General features: G+C 44.1%; 3 protein-coding genes across 3 annotated transcripts; 2 read left to right on the forward strand and 1 right to left on the reverse strand.

Annotated features, from left to right (window-relative positions):
* The first annotated feature begins 11,804 nt into the window (after positions 1–11,804).
* LOC127761808 (uncharacterized) lies at positions 11,805–12,425 on the forward strand. The gene has a single exon (XM_052286142.1). It carries the CDS (start codon positions 11,805–11,807, stop codon positions 12,423–12,425), a length of 621 nt encoding a protein of 206 aa, XP_052142102.1.
* A 1,334-nt stretch (positions 12,426–13,759) lies between these two features.
* Positions 13,760–17,279, forward strand: LOC127777680 (eukaryotic initiation factor 4A-III homolog A). Its single transcript, XM_052304292.1, has 8 exons — positions 13,760–14,123; positions 14,408–14,648; positions 14,729–14,809; positions 15,209–15,316; positions 15,429–15,548; positions 15,906–16,073; positions 16,164–16,250; positions 16,903–17,279. Exons 1-8 carry the CDS (start codon positions 13,828–13,830, stop codon positions 17,014–17,016), a joined length of 1,215 nt encoding a protein of 404 aa, XP_052160252.1. The 5' UTR covers positions 13,760–13,827; the 3' UTR covers positions 17,017–17,279.
* Positions 17,280–17,459: 180 nt separating this feature from the next.
* Positions 17,460–24,720, reverse strand: LOC127777688 (cinnamoyl-CoA reductase-like SNL6). Its single transcript, XM_052304303.1, has 5 exons — positions 24,106–24,720; positions 21,665–21,840; positions 18,496–18,696; positions 18,180–18,333; positions 17,460–18,075 (listed from the first exon to the last, which is right to left on the reverse strand). The coding sequence occupies exons 1-5, from the start codon at positions 24,383–24,385 to the stop codon at positions 17,744–17,746; spliced, it is 1,143 nt and encodes a 380-aa protein (XP_052160263.1). The 5' UTR covers positions 24,386–24,720; the 3' UTR covers positions 17,460–17,743.
* Between the last annotated feature and the right edge of the window lie 271 nt (positions 24,721–24,991).

Consider the following 24,991-nt stretch of genomic DNA (forward strand, 5'->3'; position numbering starts at 1 on the left):
GCCGATTGCGGAAGATGACAGAGAAGAGCGCACTCATCGCAGATGCATGTCATATGGAGAATATGCATCCACACCAACCGATGCTGGAGCAAAGCTGTCGGCCGAGCTGCTCAAGGACTAGTTCTGCAGCTTCTACGAAGGTTTTAAGAAAGATGCACGAATCTGGTTTCCTTATGAAGACTCAGCAGACCTTGAACTTCCATCAGACTTTAGATTTGATGATATTAATCATGAGAAATTCCAAAAATCCAGAGAAGTTCTTATAGCCGCAATCAGCCCATGCATCCTTCCTGTCGGCATTCATCAAGGGAGAAACATCCAAGTCTCCTACGAGTTCTATCACCCAATGAGCTCGGCCAGACAACTTGGATTGGGTCAACTCCCAATCGGCTTATTTTTTGCCGACAAGATTTAGTGCCGAGGACAAATCACATCCACTCTAATGATGGATCGGCTACTCAACCTACCAGGACCTCCTCTGGGCAGTATTGAAAATATCGAGTTGGCAAGATTTAGAAGCAAAAATTTTGACAGATGGTGGGGTGAATGGAAGCTGCATCTATTTCATCAATCAGCTACAATGTATATGACAGATCTATTCCCTGACGTCATACCCCAGGTAAACTTTGTCATTACTAGATTGCATAATCAGTTAGCTGATTCATTACTTGACCGATCTTTTGCTCCCTTCTTGCAGACAACAGAATCCTCCCCTCCTCATCAAAGTAACAGTGGCAAGAATATTGAATATGCTTCAGACCTAATTCCGAATGGAGGTGGACCATCTCCCCCTGTTATCGGCTACCATGCCCCCAAGACTTCAACTCTCCTTCACGGCCTAACCAGGGAACCAGCCGATGCAGGCAAGAAAAGGAAACCAGATCATCGGCCGTGAGTACCCGGGCCTTAGCTCTAAAGAAACAGTCCAAATTCAAGAAAGCCAAGCTAACTGATAAGCTGGCTAATGATCTACCCGCCTTGGATCCATCTATCGAACAAGCCTTAGATGAAGAGGAGATTGGTGAAGATGTTGACCAGGCCGTAGCTGAAATGAGTGACACAGAAAGAACTCCATCGACTTCACCCAAGCAAACACCTCAAACTCCTTCTGCCCCCGTTCATTTTACAAGAGTAAGTATCTCTCTTTGACTTCTTCTAAAATTACTTCCCTCTTCAGACTTTGTGGTTGCAGAAAAAGAAAACTGCTGTGAAGAAAAAGTCAGCAGCAACGATTGCCAAGTCGGCTCCAACAGTAACATGTCTCTAATTCTTTACTTAATCAAACTCAGCCGACTCTGTATAACACTTGTATATTCTACAGCCTCCTCTTGCTTCTCCTCCTGTACAGCAATCGTCAAGTGACCAGACTCCATCGGCTACGAGGAGTCATCACATCGAGGAGGAAGAACAACCAACTGCTCCTGCTATCCCAGTGAGTTTTCCTTTGTCTCAACAATATGATCGGCTACATTTTATCCGGCCCTTATTCTTCTCGAAATTGTCTCTGCAGGTTCTAGCCGATTTCTTCTCTTTTGACATCAGAGATTACCTTGACGAAGCAGAGGTAGATACTTGGAGCAAAGTTCTAGCTCCTCTATCCGATGATGTGAGAAAAACACTTGAAGACATCTCTTATCGGCTAGAAGCCTCTTCTTTAGATAGCTTGGTGGTTGACTGTGGATCAATTAGGTCACGGCTGCATGAAGTTCAGGCTCTGATTCCCGAAGATTTGGCCAATGTCCTGACTCTAGCCGCTTATCTCGAGCAACATCAATTCAAGCTGGAAAAAGCTAAGCTAAGACTAGCCGAACGCCGTGAGCGCAAAGAGATTGAGGCCGCAATCCAAGCTAATCGGCAGCTTGTGCATGAAGAAAAGACCAAACTAGATCAGCTATCTGAAGGTCCGATCAAATCCAATATTGATCAGCTCGAAGCTCGCAAGATTGAGCTTTTGGCGCAACTTGAAGAATGCAATGCCGAGCTAGATATTGAGCACAAAAAGCTAGCCGATCTCCCAAAATTAATTGAAGAACAAAAGGCAAGGCTCAAATCGGCTATCAAGAATGTTGCAGACCTGACCAAGTCCCTAAAAGTCATCTCTGGGACTGATGCTCAAGATGCCCAAGCTATTGAAGAAATAGAACAAATTAGGCAAAGGGCTATTTCGGTTATCCAGCGATACTTGTCTCAAACACTTGGCCTCAAAAAAATTGCATTCTGATATATATGTGCCCCCCTAATTTTACAATGTCAAAAACATTGATAAAATGAGAAAACAACTAAGGGCGATATAACAATATCGGCCATTGTACATCGGCAAACCACGACCGATCACATCATAAACAACTAAGGGCGATATAACCATATCGGCCATCTCAAGGCGATGTAAACACATCGGCTGTCATGCATCGGCAATACTAGCCGATCATGCGTTAACCCAAACACTTGGGTAATCTTTCTTCAGATACTTGCCATTGAGCGCTCACCCATAGACTTCACCATCAAGCCCTTGCAACATATACGCTCCCTTAGACACAGCCTTATAAATTTAGAACGGACCTTCCTAATTCGGCGACCGCTTGCCAAATTTACTATCACGAGTACCAATCAGCAAAATCAACTTCCATACAAGTTCTCCTTCCGAAAAATCTTTAGGCACCACTTTCTTATTATAGTGCCAAGCAACACGTTCCTTATCGTTGGTAACCTTTGCAAGGGCACGCAATCGTGACTGAACCAGATCCTCCCTCTCATCGGCCATAAGGTTGTAATACTCATCGGCCGTTAAATCATTTTGTAATTCCGTTCTTCGAGAGCTGATTCTAACCTCCCATGGCAAAACAGCCTCATGTCCATAAACAAGTTTGTAAGGAGGGACTTGGATCGATCCATGACAAGCCATCCTATAAGACCACAACGCTTCGGCCAGCCGAGTATGCCATTGCCGCGGATAATTAGAAATTTTCCGCTCAATCAATTTGATCAAACTTTTATTAGATGCCTCGGCTTGCCCGTTAGCTTGTGCATAATAAGGTGAAGAATTCAATAACTTGATACCCATGCTATCGGCAAACTGAACAAACTCATCAGACACGAAGATTGAACCCTGATCGGTAGTAATAGTTTGAGGAATACCAAATCGGTAGATTATATATTCCTGAACGAATTGAATGGCATCCCCAGAATAAACTTTCTTCAAAGGAATCACCTCCACCCACTTGGTGAAATAATCAGTTGCCACCAATATAAACTTATGTCCTTTACTCGATGGTGGGTTTATCATACCGATCATATCAATTCCCCATCCTCTGAACGGCCATGGCTTAATAATAGGATTCATAGCCGACGCCGGTGCTCGTTGAATTGCTCCAAACTTCTGACAATTTTGACACCCCTTATAATATCTGAAACAATCTTCCAGCATTGTCGGCCAAAAGTACCCTGCACGCCGAAGCAACCACTTCATCTTATGAGCCGATTGATGAGTACCACAAATTTCTTCATGAACTTCGCCAAATGTAACCTTAGCTTGATCGGCACTCAAGCACTTAAGTAATACTCCATCAATCATCCGATAATAAAGCTCATCATCCAACAGTGTATACTTTAATGCCTTATACCTTAATTTCTTAGAAGCCGATTGAGATGGATTACTCAAATATCGATGTACATCATACCTCCAATCATCAGCTTTAACATCTTTGATCATCGGCTTATATCCCGATGCCCCTTGGGTTAAATCATTAGCTTCAATATTTTGCTCTCGAGAAACATGCTTTAAAGTAACCAGCCGAAACTCTTTCATCAATTCTTGGCACTTCTCATTATAAACCATCAATGTATCATTCTTGCATTCATACTCTCCTACCAATTGACTGATTACTAACAGAGAATCCCCCATGATTTCAATGGTATCGGCTTCAACTTCCTTGAGTAGTTGCAACCCTTTGAGCACTGCCTCATACTCAGCTTGATTATTAGTCGCATACGGTTTAATAGTATAAGCAAACTCGAAATATGCCCCCCTAGGGGAGATTATGACTAAGCCGATACCACAGCCATGAGTACACATCTATCCATCAAAGAATAAAGTCCACGGTACTATTTCAACCGAGCCGATTGAATCATCACGATGTTCCACAATAAAATCGGCTATAGCTTGTCCCTTAATTGCCTTCAGCGACTCATTCCGAAGATCAAACTCGGTTAAGGAAAATATCCACTTCTCAACCCTTTCTTTCAATATTAGAGCCGATAGCATGTATTTGACTACTTCGGCTTTACATATAATAGTACACTCGTTAGATAGTAGATAATACCTCAACCTTGTACACGAAAAATACAGACACAAGCATAACTTCTCCACAGGGGAGTACCGAGTTTCAGCATCTAAGAGCCGACGACTAAGATAAAATACGACTCGTTCCTTCCCTTCCAACTCCTGAATTAAAACTGAGCCGATTGACTTCTCACCGGCCGATAAATATAATCTAAACGGTATTCCTTTTTGTGAAGGAATCAAAACAGGAGGAGAGCTAAGATATTCCTTAATATCATTCAAAGCCTTTTGCTGCTCTGCCCCCCAAGTAAATTGCTGATCGGCTTTCAATCTCAACAATGGTGTAAAAGGTTCTAACCTTCTAGACAAATTAGAAATAAACCTCCTAACAAAATTTATCTTGCCAATCATCTCCTGTAATTCTGTCTTATTCTCCGGAGGCTGAATCTTCTTGATCGCATTAACACTCCTTTGAGTTACCTCAATCCCCCTTTCATGAACAAGAAATCCCAAAAACTGGCCAGCCGACACACCAAAAGCACATTTTGTCGGATTCATCTTTAGGCCATATTTTCTGGTTCTCTCAAAAACCTTCCTCAAATCGGCTATGTGGTCCTCTATTTCTTTAGACTTAACAACCGCATCATCAATGTAGACTTCAACCAACCAGCCGATTAGATCATGATATATGTAATTCATGGCTCTTTGATATGTAGCTCCAGCACTCTTCAAGCCGAAAGTCATGACAACCCATTCAAATAAGCCGATTGCACCAGGACACCTAAAAGCTGTCTTATGAATGTCTTCTTCAGCCATAAAGATTTGATTATATACCGCGTTCCCATCCATAAAACTCAAAATTTTGTTCCCTGATGCAGCATCAACCAGCTAATCGGCTACTGGCATTGGGTATTCATCTTTCAGTGTGGCTTTATTCAGATCTCGGAAATCAATGCACACCCTGACCTTGCCATTCTTCTTGATAACTGGAACTATACTAGAAACCCATCCAGCGTATCGGCAAGGACGAATAAAACCAGCATCATACAATTGTTTAATCTCAGCTTTGACAGGTTCAAGCATATCGGCTTTACATCTCCTCGGAGGTTGCTAGCGTGGCCTAACCCCTAGTTTAATAGGTAGCCGATGTTCAACAATCGATCAGCTGAGTCCAGGCATCTCATAATACTCCCAAGCGAAGCAATCTCTAAACTCTTTTAAGAGCTCTATCAGCTTGGTTCTAAACTCTGGAGATAAGTTCTTACTAATAAATGTCGGCCTTGGCCGATCGCCTGGACCTATGTCTATTTCTTCCAAACCATCGGCCGACATGAAACCTTGACCTTGCTTATCATCGAGATCATCTACTGTATCCTTAGTGTAGACACTTGAACCCTCCACGACGCCCTCAAAATAATAGCTTGGGTTCCATCTACAATTGGCTGTATATCAGAATCGAATACTTTTAGAAAATCTCCATCCCAGACTTTTCCAGATAAACAATCAAGGCCATCCATCTCCCAAAGAGCTAAATCGGCACTGGCAACATTAACTGACCTGTCGGCTGGCACGATCTCTATCTTGTCGCCTTGCCATTAAATCAAACATTGATGCATAGTTGAAGGAATGCAACAATTAGCATGAATCCAATCCCTTCCAAGCAACAAGCTGTAAGAACCCTTCTCATCGATGACAAAAAACGTAGTAGGAATAGTTTTACTGCCGACTGTCAGCTCCACGTTCAGAACACCTTTGGTTTCCGATGGATTACCACCGAAGTCTTTGAGCACCATGTTTGTCTTGATGAGATCCTCGGCATTTCTACCCAACTTCCTGGATGTAGCATAAGGCATCAAATTTACCGCAGCCCCACCGTCAACCATCATTTTAGACATCGGCTTCCCATTGACGTAGCCATTTATATACAATGGTTTAAGATGCCGATTCTCTGTCCCCTCGGGTTTCTCAAACACTGCCTGTTCTGGTGACAGAACCAACTTAGCCGATTCCTCTTCCACCTCGTCGACATCGGCTTGATCAATCCCGAATTCAGCTGGCAAGGTAAAGACCATGTTAATCGGTGCCGTCACAACACTCTTCCCTTTTGCCAACCTCTTTGCCTCATCGGCTACAACATCATCGGCTACATGAACCTGATTCTTAACACGTCACTCCTGCCTTGGCTTTGCTTTCCTCAGCCGATGATTAATTTCTTGTTCAACCTCCTGAAGGCGTTCTCTGTTCCTCAATCTTTGAACCCTTCTCTTCTGATTCTTTGTGAAAATACTAGAAAGACACCATTAATTCTTCCTGACCACACTGTCTTCTTGGCCATGATCTTGATTCATAGGACCCAATCTTTGATGAACAGAAACTCTTGTCTGCCTTAGCCGATTACCCCTACTATATGATCGGCTTGAGCTCTCGACAATATCACTGCACCCAGGGCAGTTTTCAATAGATGGCAACCTCATACCTTCATTCCAGTAGAATCTAAAGAACTCACAACACCAATGAGGATCAAAACCATCATCGTATTCTTCATAATGCTTCTCCTGCTGCTTGTCATACTTCCTCTGATATTTGTTGATAATCTTAGCCGAATTCACCTGAAAACCCCTTGCGCGGGCCCTATCGGTTGTTTGGCCAGCTGTATGCACCATATTAACAGGAAAAGGATTACCATCGACCTTCATTGGCTTTTTGGAATCATCAAACCTAATCTTGCCCCCCTCAATGGCCACCTGAATCTGCTGTCTAAAAACCTTGCAATCATTAGTAGAATGAGACCCAGAATTATGCCATTTGCAATACCTCTTTTTGCCTAACTCCTCAGCCAATGGGATTTTATGACCAGCAGGAAGTTGAATTTGCTTCTCTCGGAGTAGCAGATCAAAGATCTTGTCGGCTTTAGTAATATCAAAATCATACTTCTCCTCTTTTCCAGAACTTTTCACCCATTGGCATGGTATGACATTTTTACTCCTTACCCGTTCGGCTGCAGCTATTTCAGGATCATCCTCATCATCATCCGATCCATACATGTATGGACAAACATGATTAACTCTCTTAGAGCTCTTCCTAACTTCCGCAGACCTATGCTCATGCAGGGTTACTTTCTGTATCAGATGTGACAAGCTATCAAAGTCTTCACACGAGAACTTCTCCCTAATCGGAGCAATCATACCCTGAAAGACCAGATCGGCTAATTGGGCAACAGTTAAACTCAAGCTGAAGCATTTTTTCCTCATCTCCCTGAATCTCTGAATATACTCGTGCACAGGTTCATCATGCTGCTGTTTAATCGCTGTCAAGTTAGATAATTTCATCTCATGAACCCCACTGTAGAAATAGCTGTGGAATTGCTTCTCCAAATCGGCCCAACTGTTGATCGAACCATATGGCAAAGAGGAAAACCAAGTAAAAGCCGATCCAGACAGAGATAACCGGAATAACCTAACTTTCAGAATGTCTACCGCCGATGCTTCACCACACTGAGCCAAGAATCGGCTAATGTGCTCATAAGTCGACACACCATCTTGTCCCGAAAATTTAGAGAAGTCCGGAACTTTGAACCGACTGGGAAGAGAAACTCTTTCAAACCACTCACGGTAAGGCTGTCAATACAAGCTTCCAGTCTTTTTTGGTTTAAGCCCAAACTGTTCCCTCATTACGTCGGCAATTACATCAGCCCACGGTCGTTGCTGAGCTGCGCCTTGTGACTATTGCTGCATGGGCTCGAACTGACCGTATTGGGATGCAAACTGAGGTTGAGCCAATCCCCCTGGCTGATATTGGGCTTGCGGGGAAGGAGGTGGATATTGATAACTCAGGTTACTCCCTTGGTAATTGTGAAGGTTCGGCTGGATATTGCGCAGCAAGTGCTCAGGAACAACCTGAGGCATTACTGTGCCATCCGGCTGTACGTGGTAAACCAAATGTTCTGGGACAAGTTGGTTTAAAAGTTGTTGCACAGGCTGACCACCAGGCGTTGCAAACCCAGCCGATGCGCTCACTGAACCTTGGTGCTGGATCGGCTGGACGATCTGCTGTCTCAACGGCGTTTGCTGAATCGGCTGCAGAGGCTGCTGCCTTGGTGGTGTTTGCTGAACTGGTTGCATGACCTGTTGCTGGATTGGTTGTGCTGGTTGCATGACCTGTTGCTGGATTGGTTGCACAACCTGCTGAATTTAGGGTATCTGCTGAATCGGCTGTTGCTGAATCAGCTGCTGTTGTATTGGATCAACCGCATGTTGAGGCGGCAAAAACATAGCAGCAACCTGATCTTGGGTTGGCCAATTCGCAACCTGCCCACTATGCTGTGGATGCTCTCTCATTAACAGCCGAGGGTTCATCGGCTGGCCTGGCGCCATAGCTGATGTAGCAGGTAGGGGAGTTGATACCGGTGCTGTCGGCGGAGTTGTGGGTGTAACGGAGGGAACTGGCTGAGTAGATGACTGAACGTCGGTAATCAAAGACCGATAATTTGAAAAAACACCTCCTTGCAAATAAACCGGGCCTGCAGCCTGATGTTCAGCTATTGAACCATCGGCTATTGACTTCATTATGTTTGATAGGGTATTGACTAACACCCCAGACAGATTGATCAAGGCATGATGTACAGCGTAATCAACCCGATCTTGGAAGTTATTGAAAAAGTCCTGTGCCACATCACTATTAAGATTTCCTCCCTGCGGCCCCTGAGCACCGTCACCTTGAACTCCATGCACCCCATCACCTTGTACTCCATGGACTCCTTGAGAATTGTCGCCTTGATTTCCTAGAGAGCCATCGGTAGTGCCTTTGATACTCGGCTGAGCCGAGCCGTCTGGAGCTTGTTTCCCATCTCCATCCTTAGAAGAACTGGTTCCAGGATCATCAGCAACCACTTTTATTTTATACTTCTGAACAAGTGTCCCCTTGCGGGTCTGTATGAATGAGTTCAAGAACTGATCCCGTGCTTGCTGCAACATTGCTTCAAACTCTTTCTTCTACTTAGGTGTGAATTTTTCTGGATCGACCGACACGACGTTTCCTTCATTGACGTTAGTCAATCCCAACTTCAGCATCTTTTCCTTAGCAGAGCCTGGGCTAGATGGTGGTTGTTGTTGTTTTCCGGCCATGAGGAAGGATTGTTGGCTGACTTCTTAGTGGTCCCACAAGGCGTGCCAAAAGCGTGTTGACAGAAAACACGAGGCCTGGGAGATCTGCTTAACTCTAGTGCAGGTCCAAAGCTCGCCTTCGGGTGTGCTAGCGTGCCAGTTGGTTTGATCCTGTAACCAACAAGAAGTAGAAGCAAAGAAATCGCGGTTAAATCTATAAATGATAGCCGATCGGCTAAGTGCCGATGACATATCATTTATCTTTGAGCCGATGTCATATGTGTATCGATCGGCAATCTTGAATAAGTAAGAAAGAACTAAATCTACTCGATCGGCTGTAGATGTTAACGATATATACTCCTTATATCGATATATACTTAAATCAAGTGATTGGGATAGATCGGTCGCCATGCCGAGACAGTATAAATCACTTAGACCGAAATATATATTAATAACAGGACTATATATGTTTACAGCATAGCCGATCAGATAGATCTAGCATGTATCGGCTAATACTCCGATACTACTTTATATCAGGATATTAAAACAGGTATAGAATATCAAGCAAAAGCCTAATATATTCAAATACAGCAATATCTTGGCATAAAGGGCAGATTTAACATGTCAATAAAGCATATAGAGCAAATATAGTTAAATCAGATAAGATTGGCTGAAACTCCGATGCTACCCTAATCGGCAACCAGAAGGCAAGCTAGAGATTGATATTCTAAGCACGACTCAATAGATCAAACTCAACTGATGCAGCATTAAGTATGAAAAGAAGAACAATATCTAGACAATCAAACCGCTGGAAGTTTCATAGAGTGGTAGATATCTTATATAATCTGAGTCAACGTCAAAATCTAACCTAATCGGCTGCCCTCTTCGACAGATGTTAGCCAATTGTAGATTAGATAGCGGTATTGCCAGAGATTATATAAAATATATGATAACTCGACGAATTACATAAACAAGATTAGAGTGTCATAAAGATGGAAGCACTAATCCCGAGAATGCAAGCCGTCATAACAAGTTTTACCTCTTGTTGAAGATCGAAACCGATGCAGCTCAACCCGAAAGCAAGAACTCGTCGAAATAAAACTAAAGCAAAAAGGTGGTGATGCGCCGAAATTATATTGAACATGTGTTAAAAGTTACATAGGGCTCGGGTCTATTTATACCCGAGAATTACAAGATATGTCCATAACGGACACGACTACTATCTCTAACAAACTCTAAGATACTATAAGTCTTTGCGGCAGACTTTCGTCCAATCATATCTCTAAGGAAATTACATAAAACATCCTAACTAATAGATACAATTGCCTCCTTAGGACTCTATCCATGTGCGGCAATCACCTCGAAGCACCTTAATCCAACCCGACATCACACATCAAGTTGTATTGCTAGGATCGGCTACATCGACTTACCTAGTCTGACTCAAACTCAGCCGATCTTATCGTAGCCGATTTGGACTCCAGCCGATCCCTGCTCTGTTTCCGAACTCGATCTCCGCCTCCGACTTCGCTTCAATCTAATCTTCTTTCCCAATGCTGATATTACCAAATTTGGTTGTTAATAGAGTAATATTTAGTTTGAAGTATGAAAATGAGACATAAATTTATGCTGCTAATAAACTACTATAGAATATCGGTTTATCAGAACTGTGATATTTTTATGAAAAATGTGCGTTGGAATTTGCATTTTAGAGGTGTCTCAATTGACCGGTGATAATCCCTCCAGTTTTCAAATATTTGTCTGTGTTAATTATTATTGTTTGAACTTTTATTATGATCAATTTTTGATTGGATAGATTATGATGAATATGGTTAAATTTAGGATGCAATCCGCTTTGAAAATATAAGTATATATTTAAGTTATATACTCCATCCATTTCATATTAAAAGATGATTTGACTATTTCTCTAATCAAACTTCTTTAAGTTTGATCAAATATATAGAAAAATTTAGCAACATATACAACTCCAAATTAGCTTCATTAAATCTAGCATTGAATATATTTTGGTAGTATGTTTGTTTTGTGTTAAAAATATTGCCATGTTTTTTTATAAATTGGATCAAATTTAAAGAAGTTTGATTAAGAAAAAATAAAAGTGTAAATATGAAACAATTTTAGAAAATAAGAATGGACAAATTTTAAAGACGAAAGTATCTAGTGATTTTTATTTGGACTTTGCAAACAGATGCAGCAGTACCGGTTTGTGGCATGCATTATGATTGTTTCCTCCTGGGCGTCCTTATCTTAGAAAGAAATTAAACCATTAATTTTGGTCTCATCCTGTTACATTACACGCTCTGGCTTATTCTTGGTTGCAGACAAGCTATAGCTCTGCGCCCATCGGTCAATTGCCCGTGGAGCCTATATCGCGACATTCCGCACTCTCGGGCGTGCACAAGGTGTCGATGGCGTCGGCGCGGCCATACCGGTTTCCCGTGCCGGCGGAGGGCGGCGAGCCGACGCGACGCCGCTCCGCCGCCCAGTCGTGCGGGACGTGCGGCGCGTCGGCGGTGGCGAGCTGCGTGGCGCTGTGCTGCTGCCCGTGCGCCGTGGTGGGCTGCCTCACGCTGGCCCTCGTCAAGGCGCCGTACGCGGCGGGCCGGCGGTGCGTGGCCAGGCTCGCCGCCGGCAAGCGGCGGCGGATGATCAAGCCAAGCGCCCGCCCAGTCGCGACGCCGCGGAAGACGAACCGCGTCTGGGACCTGGACGACGGCCAGCTGCAGGAGTGGCGCCCCGCCGGCGCCGATGGCGCGGTGCGGGCAGAGCGCAAGCAGGATCGGCGCGAGCCTGGCCGCACCGGTGGTGCGGCCTCGGCAGCGCCGCCGGGCGATGCCAGCGTCGACGCGATCAGTGCCGTCGGCGAGGGCAGCGGCAGGGGGAGGCCGCGGGTGGACGCGGCGGAGAAGACGTGGGTGGAGATCTACCAGCTCGGGCACTGGGGGTTCGGCCGGCTGTCCTTCTCACAGCCCCAGGTGATCAGAGGCGACGCCGGCGGCAACGACGGCGTCGCTGCTTCCCGGCAGTGATCCGGCCATGGCAGTGTTCATTGGTCTGCATTTGCCAAGATTGAGAACGAGTTGACTTTGCGGGTTTGTGGCACACACGACTAGGTTCACCTGACGGCTGACGTGTGCGCACGTATTTGTGCATGCATGGTTCGTCCAATGTGCGGCCAGGCAAGGCCAGGTGTAAATTTGAACATTTTTGTTTCTGTGATTGTCAGGCCTCAATTTTGGTATCCGAGATATCCGAACTGTGGAGGCGATCGCCCTTGCATACTTGCATTGTTGATGATGTTCTTTCTTTCTTTGATATATATATGTCTCGTGTAAATTGCTCTCTGTAGAGTCGCCCATTTGAAGATGGCTGTGTTTAGTTCAGCACAAAGTTTGAATTTTAGTTGAAATTAGAGATGATGTGACTGAAAAGTTATGTGTATGACATGTTAATGTGATGGAAAAGGACTGAAGTTTGGATCCAAACTTTGGATCTAAACACAGCCGATGTTTATGCCGTGTACACTTTCTAAATGGTATCGAACTAGTAAGAAAACTGTGTCGATTTAAAAACCAGGGGTGTTTTCACTAAAATGGAACTTTGACCATGGATTTGTGACGATAGAAGCAATTGTTGACATAAATCTGCACACACAATCTTGACATAACCATTCTAAACATTTAAATATATAGGCCCTATTTGTTTAGGCTTATAAGCCAACTTATAAGCCAAAAAGTCTAAACCTAAACAAACAAGCAGCTTATTTGTTTGGCTTTTTTGAAGCCATAAGCCACTCTAACACTATTAAGCCCAAAGCTAGATTGGATAAGCTTTTTTGGCTTATGTGAGGTTGATGTATGACTCCACCACTAAACTTAGGACATTAAATCTACCGGCTTATAAATCATATAAGCCAATAAGCTGACTTAAAAGTATAAGCCAATAAGCCTAAGCCTAAACAAAGAGGGCCATAATATGACCAACATTTGAAAATTTTAACTTATGTATATCCGTATGACATTATCCACACGAAAGGACTAGCACCATTCAGAGTGACAACCATGGCACATTCAAAAAAAATCAAGCGTCACGAGAGAGTCCCAGGCCTAGGCCCAAGTGGCAAAGGCATGGGCCGGCCCATCCCATGTCAGCAATGAGGTTGCAAGCCACGCAGAGAAGTCCTCTCCCACGACGACGGCGACCACCCCTGGCGTAGCGAAGGAGACGTTGCCACGTTGAACGTGTGCAAAGGAAAGCAGCAGATGTCATATGATAAGAAGAGAACCGTTGGATGGCAGTGGACGGTGGATATTACGTATTGAAACGGCCCGGCCGTGACTTCAGTCAAAAGATCCTCTTCCGACCCCCCGTCCACCCCTCACCTCCTTCCCCCATCTCTTCTTTTCTCTTTCTAGGGTTTCGTCTCCCCCAATGGCGGCGGCCACCACGTCGCGGCGCGGCCCGGGCGCCATGGACGACGAGAACCTCACCTTCGAGACCTCCCCGGGGGTCGAGGTCATCAGCAGCTTCGACCAGATGGGGATCCGCGACGACCTCCTCCGCGGCATCTACGCCTACGGCTTCGAGAAGCCCTCCGCCATCCAGCAGCGCGCCGTCCTCCCCATCATCAGCGGCCGCGACGTCATCGCCCAGGCCCAGTCCGGGACCGGCAAGACCTCCATGATCTCGCTCTCCGTCTGCCAGATCGTAGACACCGCCGTCCGTGAGTACGCCTCTTACCCACCAATCTGACATTTTACTTCAGTATTTCCACTTTTTCCCCCTACTGTGCGATCTATTTTGCTCTAGATTAACTTGCATTGCAGCATCGTGCTGGTACTGTGCGATCTATTTTACTAGGGTTTAGCATAATGTTATAGGTGATGGCTTCCAAATTTATTAGAGCTGTACTGCTGTACACAAATTCTTTCCATGCCTGTTTTGGTACTGATTATTGTTCCCTGTTGTTGTCTATGTTCCCGTAATCCTAATATTGTTTCTCATTATGTAGGGTGCAGGCTTTAATACTGTCACCAACTAGAGAACTTGCTGCACAAACAGAAAGAGTTATGCTGGCTATCGGTGACTTCATCAATATCCAAGTGCATGCTTGTATTGGTGGCAAAAGTATTGGTGAGGATATTAGAAAGCTTGAGCACGGAGTGCATGTGGTGTCAGGAACACCTGGCAGAGTCTGTGATATGATCAAGAGAAGGACCTTGCGTACAAGAGCCATTAAGCTCCTAATTCTGGTTGGTTTACTTTTCATGTTGTTTTTGAAACCACCTTTGGTTTGATCAAATGGTATGAGAATAACATTCTTCCATGACAGGATGAAGCTGATGAGATGTTGGGCAGAGGCTTTAAGGATCAGATATATGATGTGTACAGATACCTCCCTCCAGAACTCCAGGTCAATCTCATATTAAACCTGTCATAAACTTATAGTTTGTCTTGTGTTTCAGTGTTCTATCAGCTAGTTGATTATTTTAATAAGAATTCAGCTCCTGAAGTGTATTGTAATCTATTTTTCATCTCTGGTGCATTTTTCCTTACACTGTTCCATCCATGTTTTGATCCTTGTAACATATCATCATACCAACAGACTAGCTATCTTGTCTCTGTTTGGATTCAGTAATGCATGCTTTATTATATGCTGATATGCATATGCAGATTTGCTTATTGTAATGACACCTCTGGCTTCACATGAGTGCAATGCATGAACTTGATGACAATAAATGATGGCAATCTTGGGCAGTGAGGTCCCGAATCCCAATGCTAATGTGCAAGCATATCTTTTTTGTCTGCACAGGTTTGCTTGATCTCCGCAACTCTGCCTCACGAGATCTTGGAAATGACCAGCAAATTCATGACTGATCCAGTTCGGATCCTTGTGAAGCGTGATGAATTGACTCTAGAGGTAAATATCATCACTTGTTTTTCTTATCAGTTTGATGATCTTCAATATGTATTTTACTTTGTTGGTTCTATTGATCTTTAAATATATTCGTTTTTCCATATCATGTTTGTAGGGCATCAAGCAATTCTTTGTTGCTGTTGAGAAAGAAGAATGGAAGTTTGACACGCTTTGTGATCTTTATGATACACTGACAATCACCCAAGCTGTCATTTTCTGCAACACAAAGAGAAAGGTGATATATAGTTCTCTTTTTTGTTATGGTCGTTTCACTGGTACTCTAATATTGTTTTATAAAGTCTGCTCCCTCTGTTATTTGTCTACACCAAATTATTTTGCTATCCTATGGTCATAGCTTCTTTGTAGCTTTTTCAAACACCTCTTTTTTGTGCCATCTAGGCAGTGGGCATTACTCCTTGTCCTCGTCTTTCTGAACTTGTTGATTATGGTTAGAATACTTGTTCATGCAAGCACATGAGTTGATATTTTCTGTTTGCTATTTCCTTACTATGTTGAATTGCAATGTTTTCTAACTATGCTGACTTGTCATTACTGATGTTTTGCTCGATATCCTGGGGTTTACTTTGGTCAGGTTGATTGGCTTACGGAAAGAATGCGCAGCAATAACTTCACAGTATCAGCTATGCATGGCGACATGCCTCAAAAGGAAAGGGATGCCATTATGGGTGAATTCAGGTCTGGTGCAACCCGTGTTCTAATCACGACAGATGTGTGGGCTCGAGGCCTCGATGTTCAGCAGGCAAGTTTATTGTAATGTTTTGTTTGAAGACTATTGATTTTATCGTGTGTGGAGTACTGATTAAGTGATTATTATTTCATTTATTTTCAGGTCTCTCTTGTCATAAATTATGATCTCCCAAATAATCGTGAACTTTACATCCATCGCATTGGTCGCTCTGGACGTTTTGGTCGCAAGGTAATGCTGCACAACTTGCAACTCTTTATTCTAACTACATCTATCCTCTACTTTGTTTGCGAGTTATTCATAACAAGGGAATTTTGGTTCAAGTTTTGTTGGTACTAACACATATGTACCATGGTTTTGCTCAACACAATTGCACATTCACCAATAATCATGTTGATAATAATGAATCAAATGCTTGCACATTTTGTTTTGGCAGTATATGACAAATCAGAGAACAAGAATTCTGATTTCATACTGTTCACACAGAATGAAATATTGAGGAGCCGCAACACTTTTTTTTTTTGCTAAAGAATGGCACGTGGTTAAAAAATTGTTGGCCTATGACATGTGATGCATTATGTTAGTTTTTTGTGGCAAGCCAATCGTGTGATAACAAGCCAAACACTAGGCTAAGTTGGTAAACCTCCTTGCCAAAGATGTGGTAAAGTGTGGCTACCAACCAAACACCTGTGTACTCCAGTAAACCGAACAGCTGACCACATTTATCTAGATTATAGAAACAACTAAACAATATTTACTCTGAATTCCAAATGTTCCGTGAGATTGAGGAAAATGATTTCGAGACAGATCTATGTCCTGGCATTAGAAATCATTTGATTGGGCTGATGCTAAAGACCAAAAACATTTTCCTTGCATGATGTAGGGTGTGGCCATCAATTTTGTCAAAAAGGAAGACATCCGTATCCTGAGAGATATTGAGCAGTACTACAGCACGCAGATTGATGAAATGCCAATGAATGTTGCTGATCTAATTTAAGTGCTGGAGTGGCGCTACCATGTTTGATCATCTGGTCTGGCAACAACTGAGCTTGTTTGTTGTGATTTTGGTTGACATGCTTTGCCGTGACTGTATTGCTATGGACATTAAAGGGTTGCGAGTCTAATACTAGTGATTGGTTTCGTTCCCCTCTCTTGTGACATGATCTGTATATAATTTTAGTGCCAGCTCATGTGACACTATGATTGCTGCTCAGAACATGAGACTTGTTCGTTATATTTATTGCCACAATGATTTGATGATGATTTTCTCGTTGAAGGTGTGGTGGTATTTAGATCTTCTGTGTGTTGTGATCTCAAATGTTTTTGTCAAAGTGTTTCATTTGCTCCAGTTCTTGAAAGCTTTGTAATGTCATGCTCGATGTTGCGATTACACTGGTAAATGGGTTTATTGCACATTTGCACCCGTAGGTAGGTAGGTAGGTATTCGTTGAAGTAAGTAAACATTATTATGCGTTTTTACGAGCTTTTGTTTGAATCATTAGATAGCCAAAAAATGGGCCTCGATCAAGCTTTATTGATGTATCAAACAGCCTACAAGATCGCACTATGTACATGATGTCACACACTCTTCTTCCATCCATCCACGACGACTTCGTCCTCCTGCACCCTTCAGGCAAAACCCAACCCAGATGATCCATCATTGGTGCAGTGCTGCAAGCCATTGCACGGTGGTGTTCGCCAGTTTGCCTAGCCTAGCTAGATATCTAGTCGAATGCGACGGAGTAGTAGTCGTCGTACGTGCACCGCCTTCGGGTGGACATGAGCCTCGCCAGCTTCTGCCTGCACAGCTCGAACCTCGCCGGCCGGTCGCCCGAGTCCTGCGCGGCCGCGGCCGCCGCCGCCGCTCTGCGCGGGATCCCCAGCTGGCGCTCCAGCTCCGCGAACTCCTCGGGCCTCTGCACCACGTGGTCGTAGCAGATGTACCTCCCGCCGGCCGTGTTGTCGCCCATCGCCTCGTACACCCGGACGTGCGCCTCCGCCACCGTCTCCACGCTCGCCGTCGCGAGCAGGCCGTCGGCGAGCATGGCGCGAGCCCCTGTTGACACGCGAGCCATGTCAGTGTACTGCACAAGCGGACAAGCCACCATGTTTCTTTCTCCGATCATAGTTTACATGCTCGTATCAAAGTCTGTAGTGTACCTTTGAGGTAGGCGATGGAGGCGGTGGAGTTGCGGCGGCGGAATCCCGGACCGGTGACCAGCGCCGGGCAGACGGTGACCAGCTTCAGGTCCCTCCCCCTGGCTGCCCTCCACGCCGCCTTCTCCGCTGCCGTCTTGCCCAGTGCAAACCACAGCTGAAAAGTTTATCCAGAAAGTCATTAGATTGCACAAATTTTCCACAGGAAAAAAAGATTCAGTTTGTGGGTGATAAAATATGCTTATGCATCCACCATTGCAAGTGCGCTTCCGTGTCACTGAACAAACCCTCCTCTTTTTTAATACAGTAACAAACTCACCTTGTTGTCACGGCAGAAGCTCTCGTCGCTCCAGCAGTTCTCGTTGATGATGGTAGGAAACCGTCGGTCATGAGGGTAATTTTGCCTCCATACGCATGCTAGTAACGACGATGTGAAGACGCATTTTCTGACGGACTCTGTCCTCACGCACGCCGCGATCACCTGCTCTGCTGCTTTCGCCTCCAAGCTTGCCATATGTTTCTGTTCGAGAGTTGGACATTAACAGGGAAAAAGTTAATTGCACCGCCTCAATCGTACGCCCAATCGCTACTAAACAACAAATTACCATGACTACACAAGAATTGACTACCAGGAATGATGGGTGAGAGCGAACGGTCCACTAGCGAAAATCAGGCCCATTCACTTTGATGCTATTTTCAACCATACCATTTTTTTAATGTAAAATTGTTAAAAAATATCTATGTTTAGTTTGTTGCCAAATTAAGTAAATATATAAGATATTCTACCAAAATTTTTGCAATATTGTCATCTTGCCAAAATTTTGGCAATACCAAAATTTGGTAAGGTTTATTTTGGCTACAATAGGCTCTTACTGCAGATAAATGACAAACACTAGTGTGATTGAGATACCAAACGTAGGGGGGACTACCTATACATTTGTTGACAAATTTTCTCCTAAAAATTTGACAGATGTAATTATAGTACAATCGTAGTATAATTACACTGTAACTTATATGTAATTACACTGTAACTTACATGTAACTATAGTGTAACTTATATGTAAGTTTCACATAATTTTGAATTGTTAGATCTATTACAAGATTTGTTTTGGTGAGGAAGAAAACAAATCATAGCACACACATATGTGAAAGAATTTGTTCCCACGACCTCCATTTTACCGAAATAACATATACGGAGAGATTTTTGAAAGTTACATACAAGTTACAGTATAGTTACAGTGTAATTACATGCAAGTTATAGTGTAATTACACTACGATTGTACTGTAATTACATCTGTCAAATTTTTAGGGGAAAATTTGTCGACAAATATATAGCAAAATCGAACGTAGGGCTACTTTGAAACGCATAAATTTTACAGGATTTTCATTGAACCAGTTCATTTCCTCCAAATTGCAGCAAATTTCTTCCATTAAAAAGAGGTTATATTGTGTGGAACAAGAATGGTAAAAAAAAAATAAAGGTATTCAAGAACAGTAAAATAAAGCCTATTACTAGCATACTCCCTCTATTGTGCATTTCACAATATAAGATTTTATAACATTGTCTACATTCATATATATGTTAATGAATCTAAACAATACTAGAAAGTCTTACATCGTAAAAGAGAGGGAGTATATATTATTGCAGAGTAGGACGCAACTGGATGGCATCTCTGTTCTTTAATCGCCTTGGTTACACTAAGGTCGTCATGATTCTGACGGCTGCTTGGAAGTACCCAACCGAAGTGGATTCGGTGGTTGTATTGTCCAACTCTTGCTGCAATGCGGACTCTCATCACACTCAGATACTAATCCTACCTGATTACCCGTTCTTATCAGATAATAAACCCGGTCCCCTGCTATGGACAAGCGATTTTCTGTCAATGAATTAGGTGACGGAGTTGACAGGCGTGCGCCCACCAATGCTGTGCTCCGGAAGCTCTACTTCATGGATCAGATAGGTGCAAGACCATCTGCATAGGCAGGACTACCAGTTACCACCTGCTCCCATCAGGAGGACTTCAGGTTTGGCAAAATGTCAACGAAAGGGCGACAAGGAGGACTATCCAGCCTCAAGATCCTCTCCCACCCTGCCTTTGGCAACAAACAAGACATTGGCTCGTAAACAAAATAATCCTTGAAGGTACGAGTTGGTGATTGAGCCTTTTTCTATAAACCCTTTTTTTTATTAAGTCTGCTCGAAATAAGGCTAGTTGGGCAGCCACAATGTGGCCATAAGAAGAGGCCATAAGGTTTTATAGTGACCATATACATTGTGAAACAAAGCCATAAGACATTAAATACAAAAGAAAGCTTTAAGCTTATGGCTTGACCACAAGCAATAAAATAATAGGATAAAATGAATGTGAGAATGAAAAATTGGTATGGCTGATAAAAGAAGTATTAGAATAGTACATTGTAGGACCCATCTTAAAGTTTACTCTTGCTTCAAACATTGTGGTAATAACCATAAGAATAGTGGGACCCATCTTAATGCTACTCATGGTCTTAAACATTGGAGATGCCCAATAGTACTGGCTTGTCATTTTTGAAATCTTGATACTACTGTACGACCAATGGAATCGACAATCAGCAAGGTCTCAGTTTTTAAGTAACCATGGAAGGTATAACCGTTAACATCTGTGATGGACACCGCAGCCCCCAACGTTTCTAGATAACGGGTACCATAAACTATTTGGTGCCTCTTGGGAGGAGAAGCCAAGAATGAGCAGAATCTTCCCCGTGTGGTACACGAACTACAGAGTCTCGTCACTCGGTCTTACAAAATCTTTCTAAATTCTGAGGCATGAGTGCCTCCACGTGCAGTACCAAAGGCCATGTACATGTAGATGCAAACTCTACAGCTCAACTGTACAAATTTCTCTGGGCCAGATGTCTGATGCTCTGTGATGTGCATGCCATTAATTACGAAAATGATCTATGTCCATTGGCTTCAAAAATTCCCGAACGCCGTTATGTGTCAATTAATTGCTTGATTTCCAGAAGTTCAGACTGTTACTGGGTCCCCACCACATCACCACAAAGAAAATCGCAATGTTCCTTTTACGAGTTATTTTATGGTGTATCAGGAGGTATCTTTTTTTAATTGTAAAATTTAGTGTCTTCTAGTAAAATTGTAGTACTTCTTGATACCTTCTTAACGACCATAAATAATATTGCTCTTTTTATAGTACACCAAACATTCAACATCAATCTTTGATGTTCAGTTGCGCCTTGAGTTAGAATGTTAGATGGAGCATATATACTCTGTTTTCCGCCATTCTCTTCAAGTTCACTCTGTTTTGTTTGCATGATTTTTTCTATATTTTACTAACCTAACTTATTTAGTGACTTCTATATGACAGCATTAGGGAACACATAACTAACTTACTTAGTGACTTCTGTGACAGCATTAGGGAACACATAACATAGGTAGGTGTAGTAGTTGCGAGGATCTTAAGGTTAGGGACCGAGTTTGGTGCACTCACCGTGTAGCCGGACATGCCCCCCGGATCCACGAACGCCGAGGTGTGAAACACGCCGGCGCATCCGTCGAACGCCCGGTGCAGGCTCTCGGGGTCCGTCACGTTCGCCATCACCGTCCACACGCCGTCCCGGCCGTCCTCGCCGAACATCTCCATCTCCCTCAGCTTGTCCAGGTCCTCTGCGATGTAGCAAATAGCAATAAGCCAAATTATTACACGTCAAGATTACGATGGTTGCATGAATACTCACCAAAAAAAAAGAAGCCATGTTGCTTTAATAAAATAATAGCGATGATGCCGTGTGATTTTACTTTCTGTTATCTATCATTGATAATTGTCCGATAAGGATAAGAACGTTTTTGGAACGGTACTTTACCAATAATCTCGTTCCATCCTTCTCACCTGACTCCATTTGAAAACCAGAAATATGAATCATGTTCCACTATTATAAGCATAGCCAAGCAGCAGGTGTGTTTCCAACTATTCGTAGCTGGCTGGGAAACCGGAGAGAGGATTTTATCTTTTTGATATTCTGAAAATTTTCTTGCCCATGGTTTCTTATCCGCGATGACTTAGAGAATGGTAGTGATAGCATAAAGATAAAGGCATGACTTCTACAGGATTTTCACAAGAATTAGTTCAACTCCCGTGATATTCCTCTATTCCAGTGGAGGCCTAATGGACCAGACATGTTGTTCCAGATTAAGATTGGAGCTAAGCTATCATCAGATAAATTTTCCTAATGGCCCTTGGGTGTAGACTGTTGAAACGAAGCTATCAGAAGTCCAGCACCCACTTATAATTAGTACCAACACTATTTGTTTGTCGAAAGGTTCTCTGCTTTCTTGCTAGGGAATTGAAGGGAGCAGTACTGAAAGATTTTGGTTCAGGGGAAGGATTGGATTTGTTAGCTGATGTGAAGGATCAGAACGCGTAAAGTATGGCTCAACTAAGCAACACAAAGCTGACTAATTAGTGGCGCAATGTTAAAATGGGTATCCGAATTGGAGCACTGGTTAGTTGAAATCTAATCATGATGTGGTAGACCTGAAGATTTCTACCTCGGGTCAAAGAAAAATGGTGCTGCCAGTGGAAAAAAAAAATTCTGCGTACGTCTCTGCTAGTGTTTGATTTGTAGATTGTTTCATCCCCAACTGGACGAGTCGTATAGGAGACTTTGAAACTACGATCAATTTCCTCTTTCCAAGAAACCGGCTGACCACCAGAACAAGAATAAAAACCGGCGAAAAGTTTAATGGAACGCCATAAGCATGAGCCCATTGGTATATGGAGAAAGTCACAATCAGAATGTTTTGAATGCATCCAAAGATTGTGCATATAGCACGAGGAAAAAACGAATGCGAGAATAACTAACTACTACACGAGGAAATCATACGCCCGGTAGCTTTATATATACGAGTAGTCAAATGTTCAACGCTGATCGATCATAGAGATGGTTGCGTACGTCTTAAACTAATTCAGTCTAGCTACCACCTCCCATCAATCCTACTCCTTGTTAGCATTTGTTTTTTTCTTCCGTTTTTCCTTGTGTGTGGCGAATTAGACATAAACGTATATGTTCCTCTCTTTAGCTTTCGCACGTTTCTTTCGGTCTGTCATTTCCAAGTAGGTAATTAAGTTGGTTATATTCACCAAAGCATAAAAGCAATCATCATTAGGTAGACTCTCACGGCTACATGCACACTGTGCATAGGAAAGTGGCTGCCATACCACCCACCAGCCCGAGCAGAGCATTATGCCAATATTTTTTTTTTTAGTTTGGTCTCTATTCGCAAATGGATATACACCGTCAAAGAGCGTTACGCCATTATCCAACGAAAGCAAATTCTACTCGACGGGAAGATGCAGCGTAGTAGTTCCTAGCTACTCCAAGCTAGCAACCGGTCTACGGCGATGTGACGAAATGGTGACCGGACTGCAGGTAGCACACCAAACCCGCAGTGCAGCGGTAGGTGGCAAGGTTCCATCCCCAACAACACTTCGGGAGGAGACGCAGAGTATCTGCTAATCCGGCTTGAACAGCAACTAAGCTTGGTTTATGCTGGGAAGTCGCTTGCCTTTTGTCCAAAAACGAGTGGTAATTAAGATGGATTGGAAGACTGATCGGCTCAATAAGCTGGTAGAAGTAAAATCTACTGCTGCGAGATAAAGTCCAGAAATTGGATACAGCGAACTAGCGAAGGGGTACGTCATGCTAGGCACGAGCGTTTTTGTTTTTTCATGTTTGTTTTTTTTGCCGAGGTATATAAAATAATAAAAATACGTGGAATGTATTGGCACAAGTGGCCGGGGCTTTGAGATACATGTGGCGACCGGGGCCCACATGTCGGTGACACAGAAGCGAAACAGCCAAACAAGGCAAAGGAGGTAATCGAACAGGTAAACGGTAAAAGATGTGGGGGTGAGCTGGATTTGGAGCTGACCTTGGGTCTCGAGGGCGAGGCGCACGGTGTAGCCGTGCCGGAGCAGGCGGTCGACGACGGCGAACCCGACGAAGGAGATGCCGCCCGTGACGCAGACGGTGCGCGGCCCCGCCGCGCCCCCGTCGCCGCCCGCGGCGCGCTTGACGTCCGCGTCGCCGGCCGAGGGGCGCCACCCGGCCGCCGCCGCCGCCGCCGCCCCGCCCCCATGGCCGTGCAGCAGCGCCGCCCGCATCTCCTCCACCTCCGCCTGCATGCTCTGCGTGCTCCTCAGGACGCCCATGACGCCGCCACCGCCGCTGCAGCCGCCACCGATCCCTATCAACCAATATGATCTCTCTCTCTCTCTTTCTCTCTCCCACGGAATCCCCAATCCGCGCCCGCGTGTGCGTGATCGAGTGAGAGCGCGCGCGCGCCCTGCCTGCCTCTCCCCTTCGGTAGGGTGGGTGCGCGCGGGGAGACGTGGATATATAGGATAGGTGGGGGGGACGGACGCGCGCGGCTGCGCTAGCTAGCAAATCGGTTGGCGTCGCGCGCGGTCAGCGATGCAGCGAAGTGACGGGTGGAGGCGTGGCCATGTATGTGGTCGCGCGCAGTCACGGTGCTTGGCTCGGGCGACGGATTTGGGGGGTTTTTTGCGTGTATCTACTGGTCAAGCGGGGCCGCGAAGCTGGGGCTCGCGCGAGTCGCGAGGGCGAGGCCGCCGCGCGGTAGTAGGTAAGCTGCGCGGCAGGGATCGCGTGGCCGTCCCGATCCGATGGAAAGACCTCCACCCATCAAACGGAGCGATAGATTAATACATAATTAATTAAATTTTAGCAATAGAAAACTTAGAATTTGGATTAATATGATTTTTAAAGCAACTTTTCTACATAAACTTTTTGCAAAA

The sequence above is a fragment of the Oryza glaberrima genome, chromosome 1 (genome assembly GCF_000147395.1).
Source record: "Oryza glaberrima chromosome 1, OglaRS2, whole genome shotgun sequence".
NCBI lineage: Eukaryota > Viridiplantae > Streptophyta > Magnoliopsida > Poales > Poaceae > Oryza > Oryza glaberrima.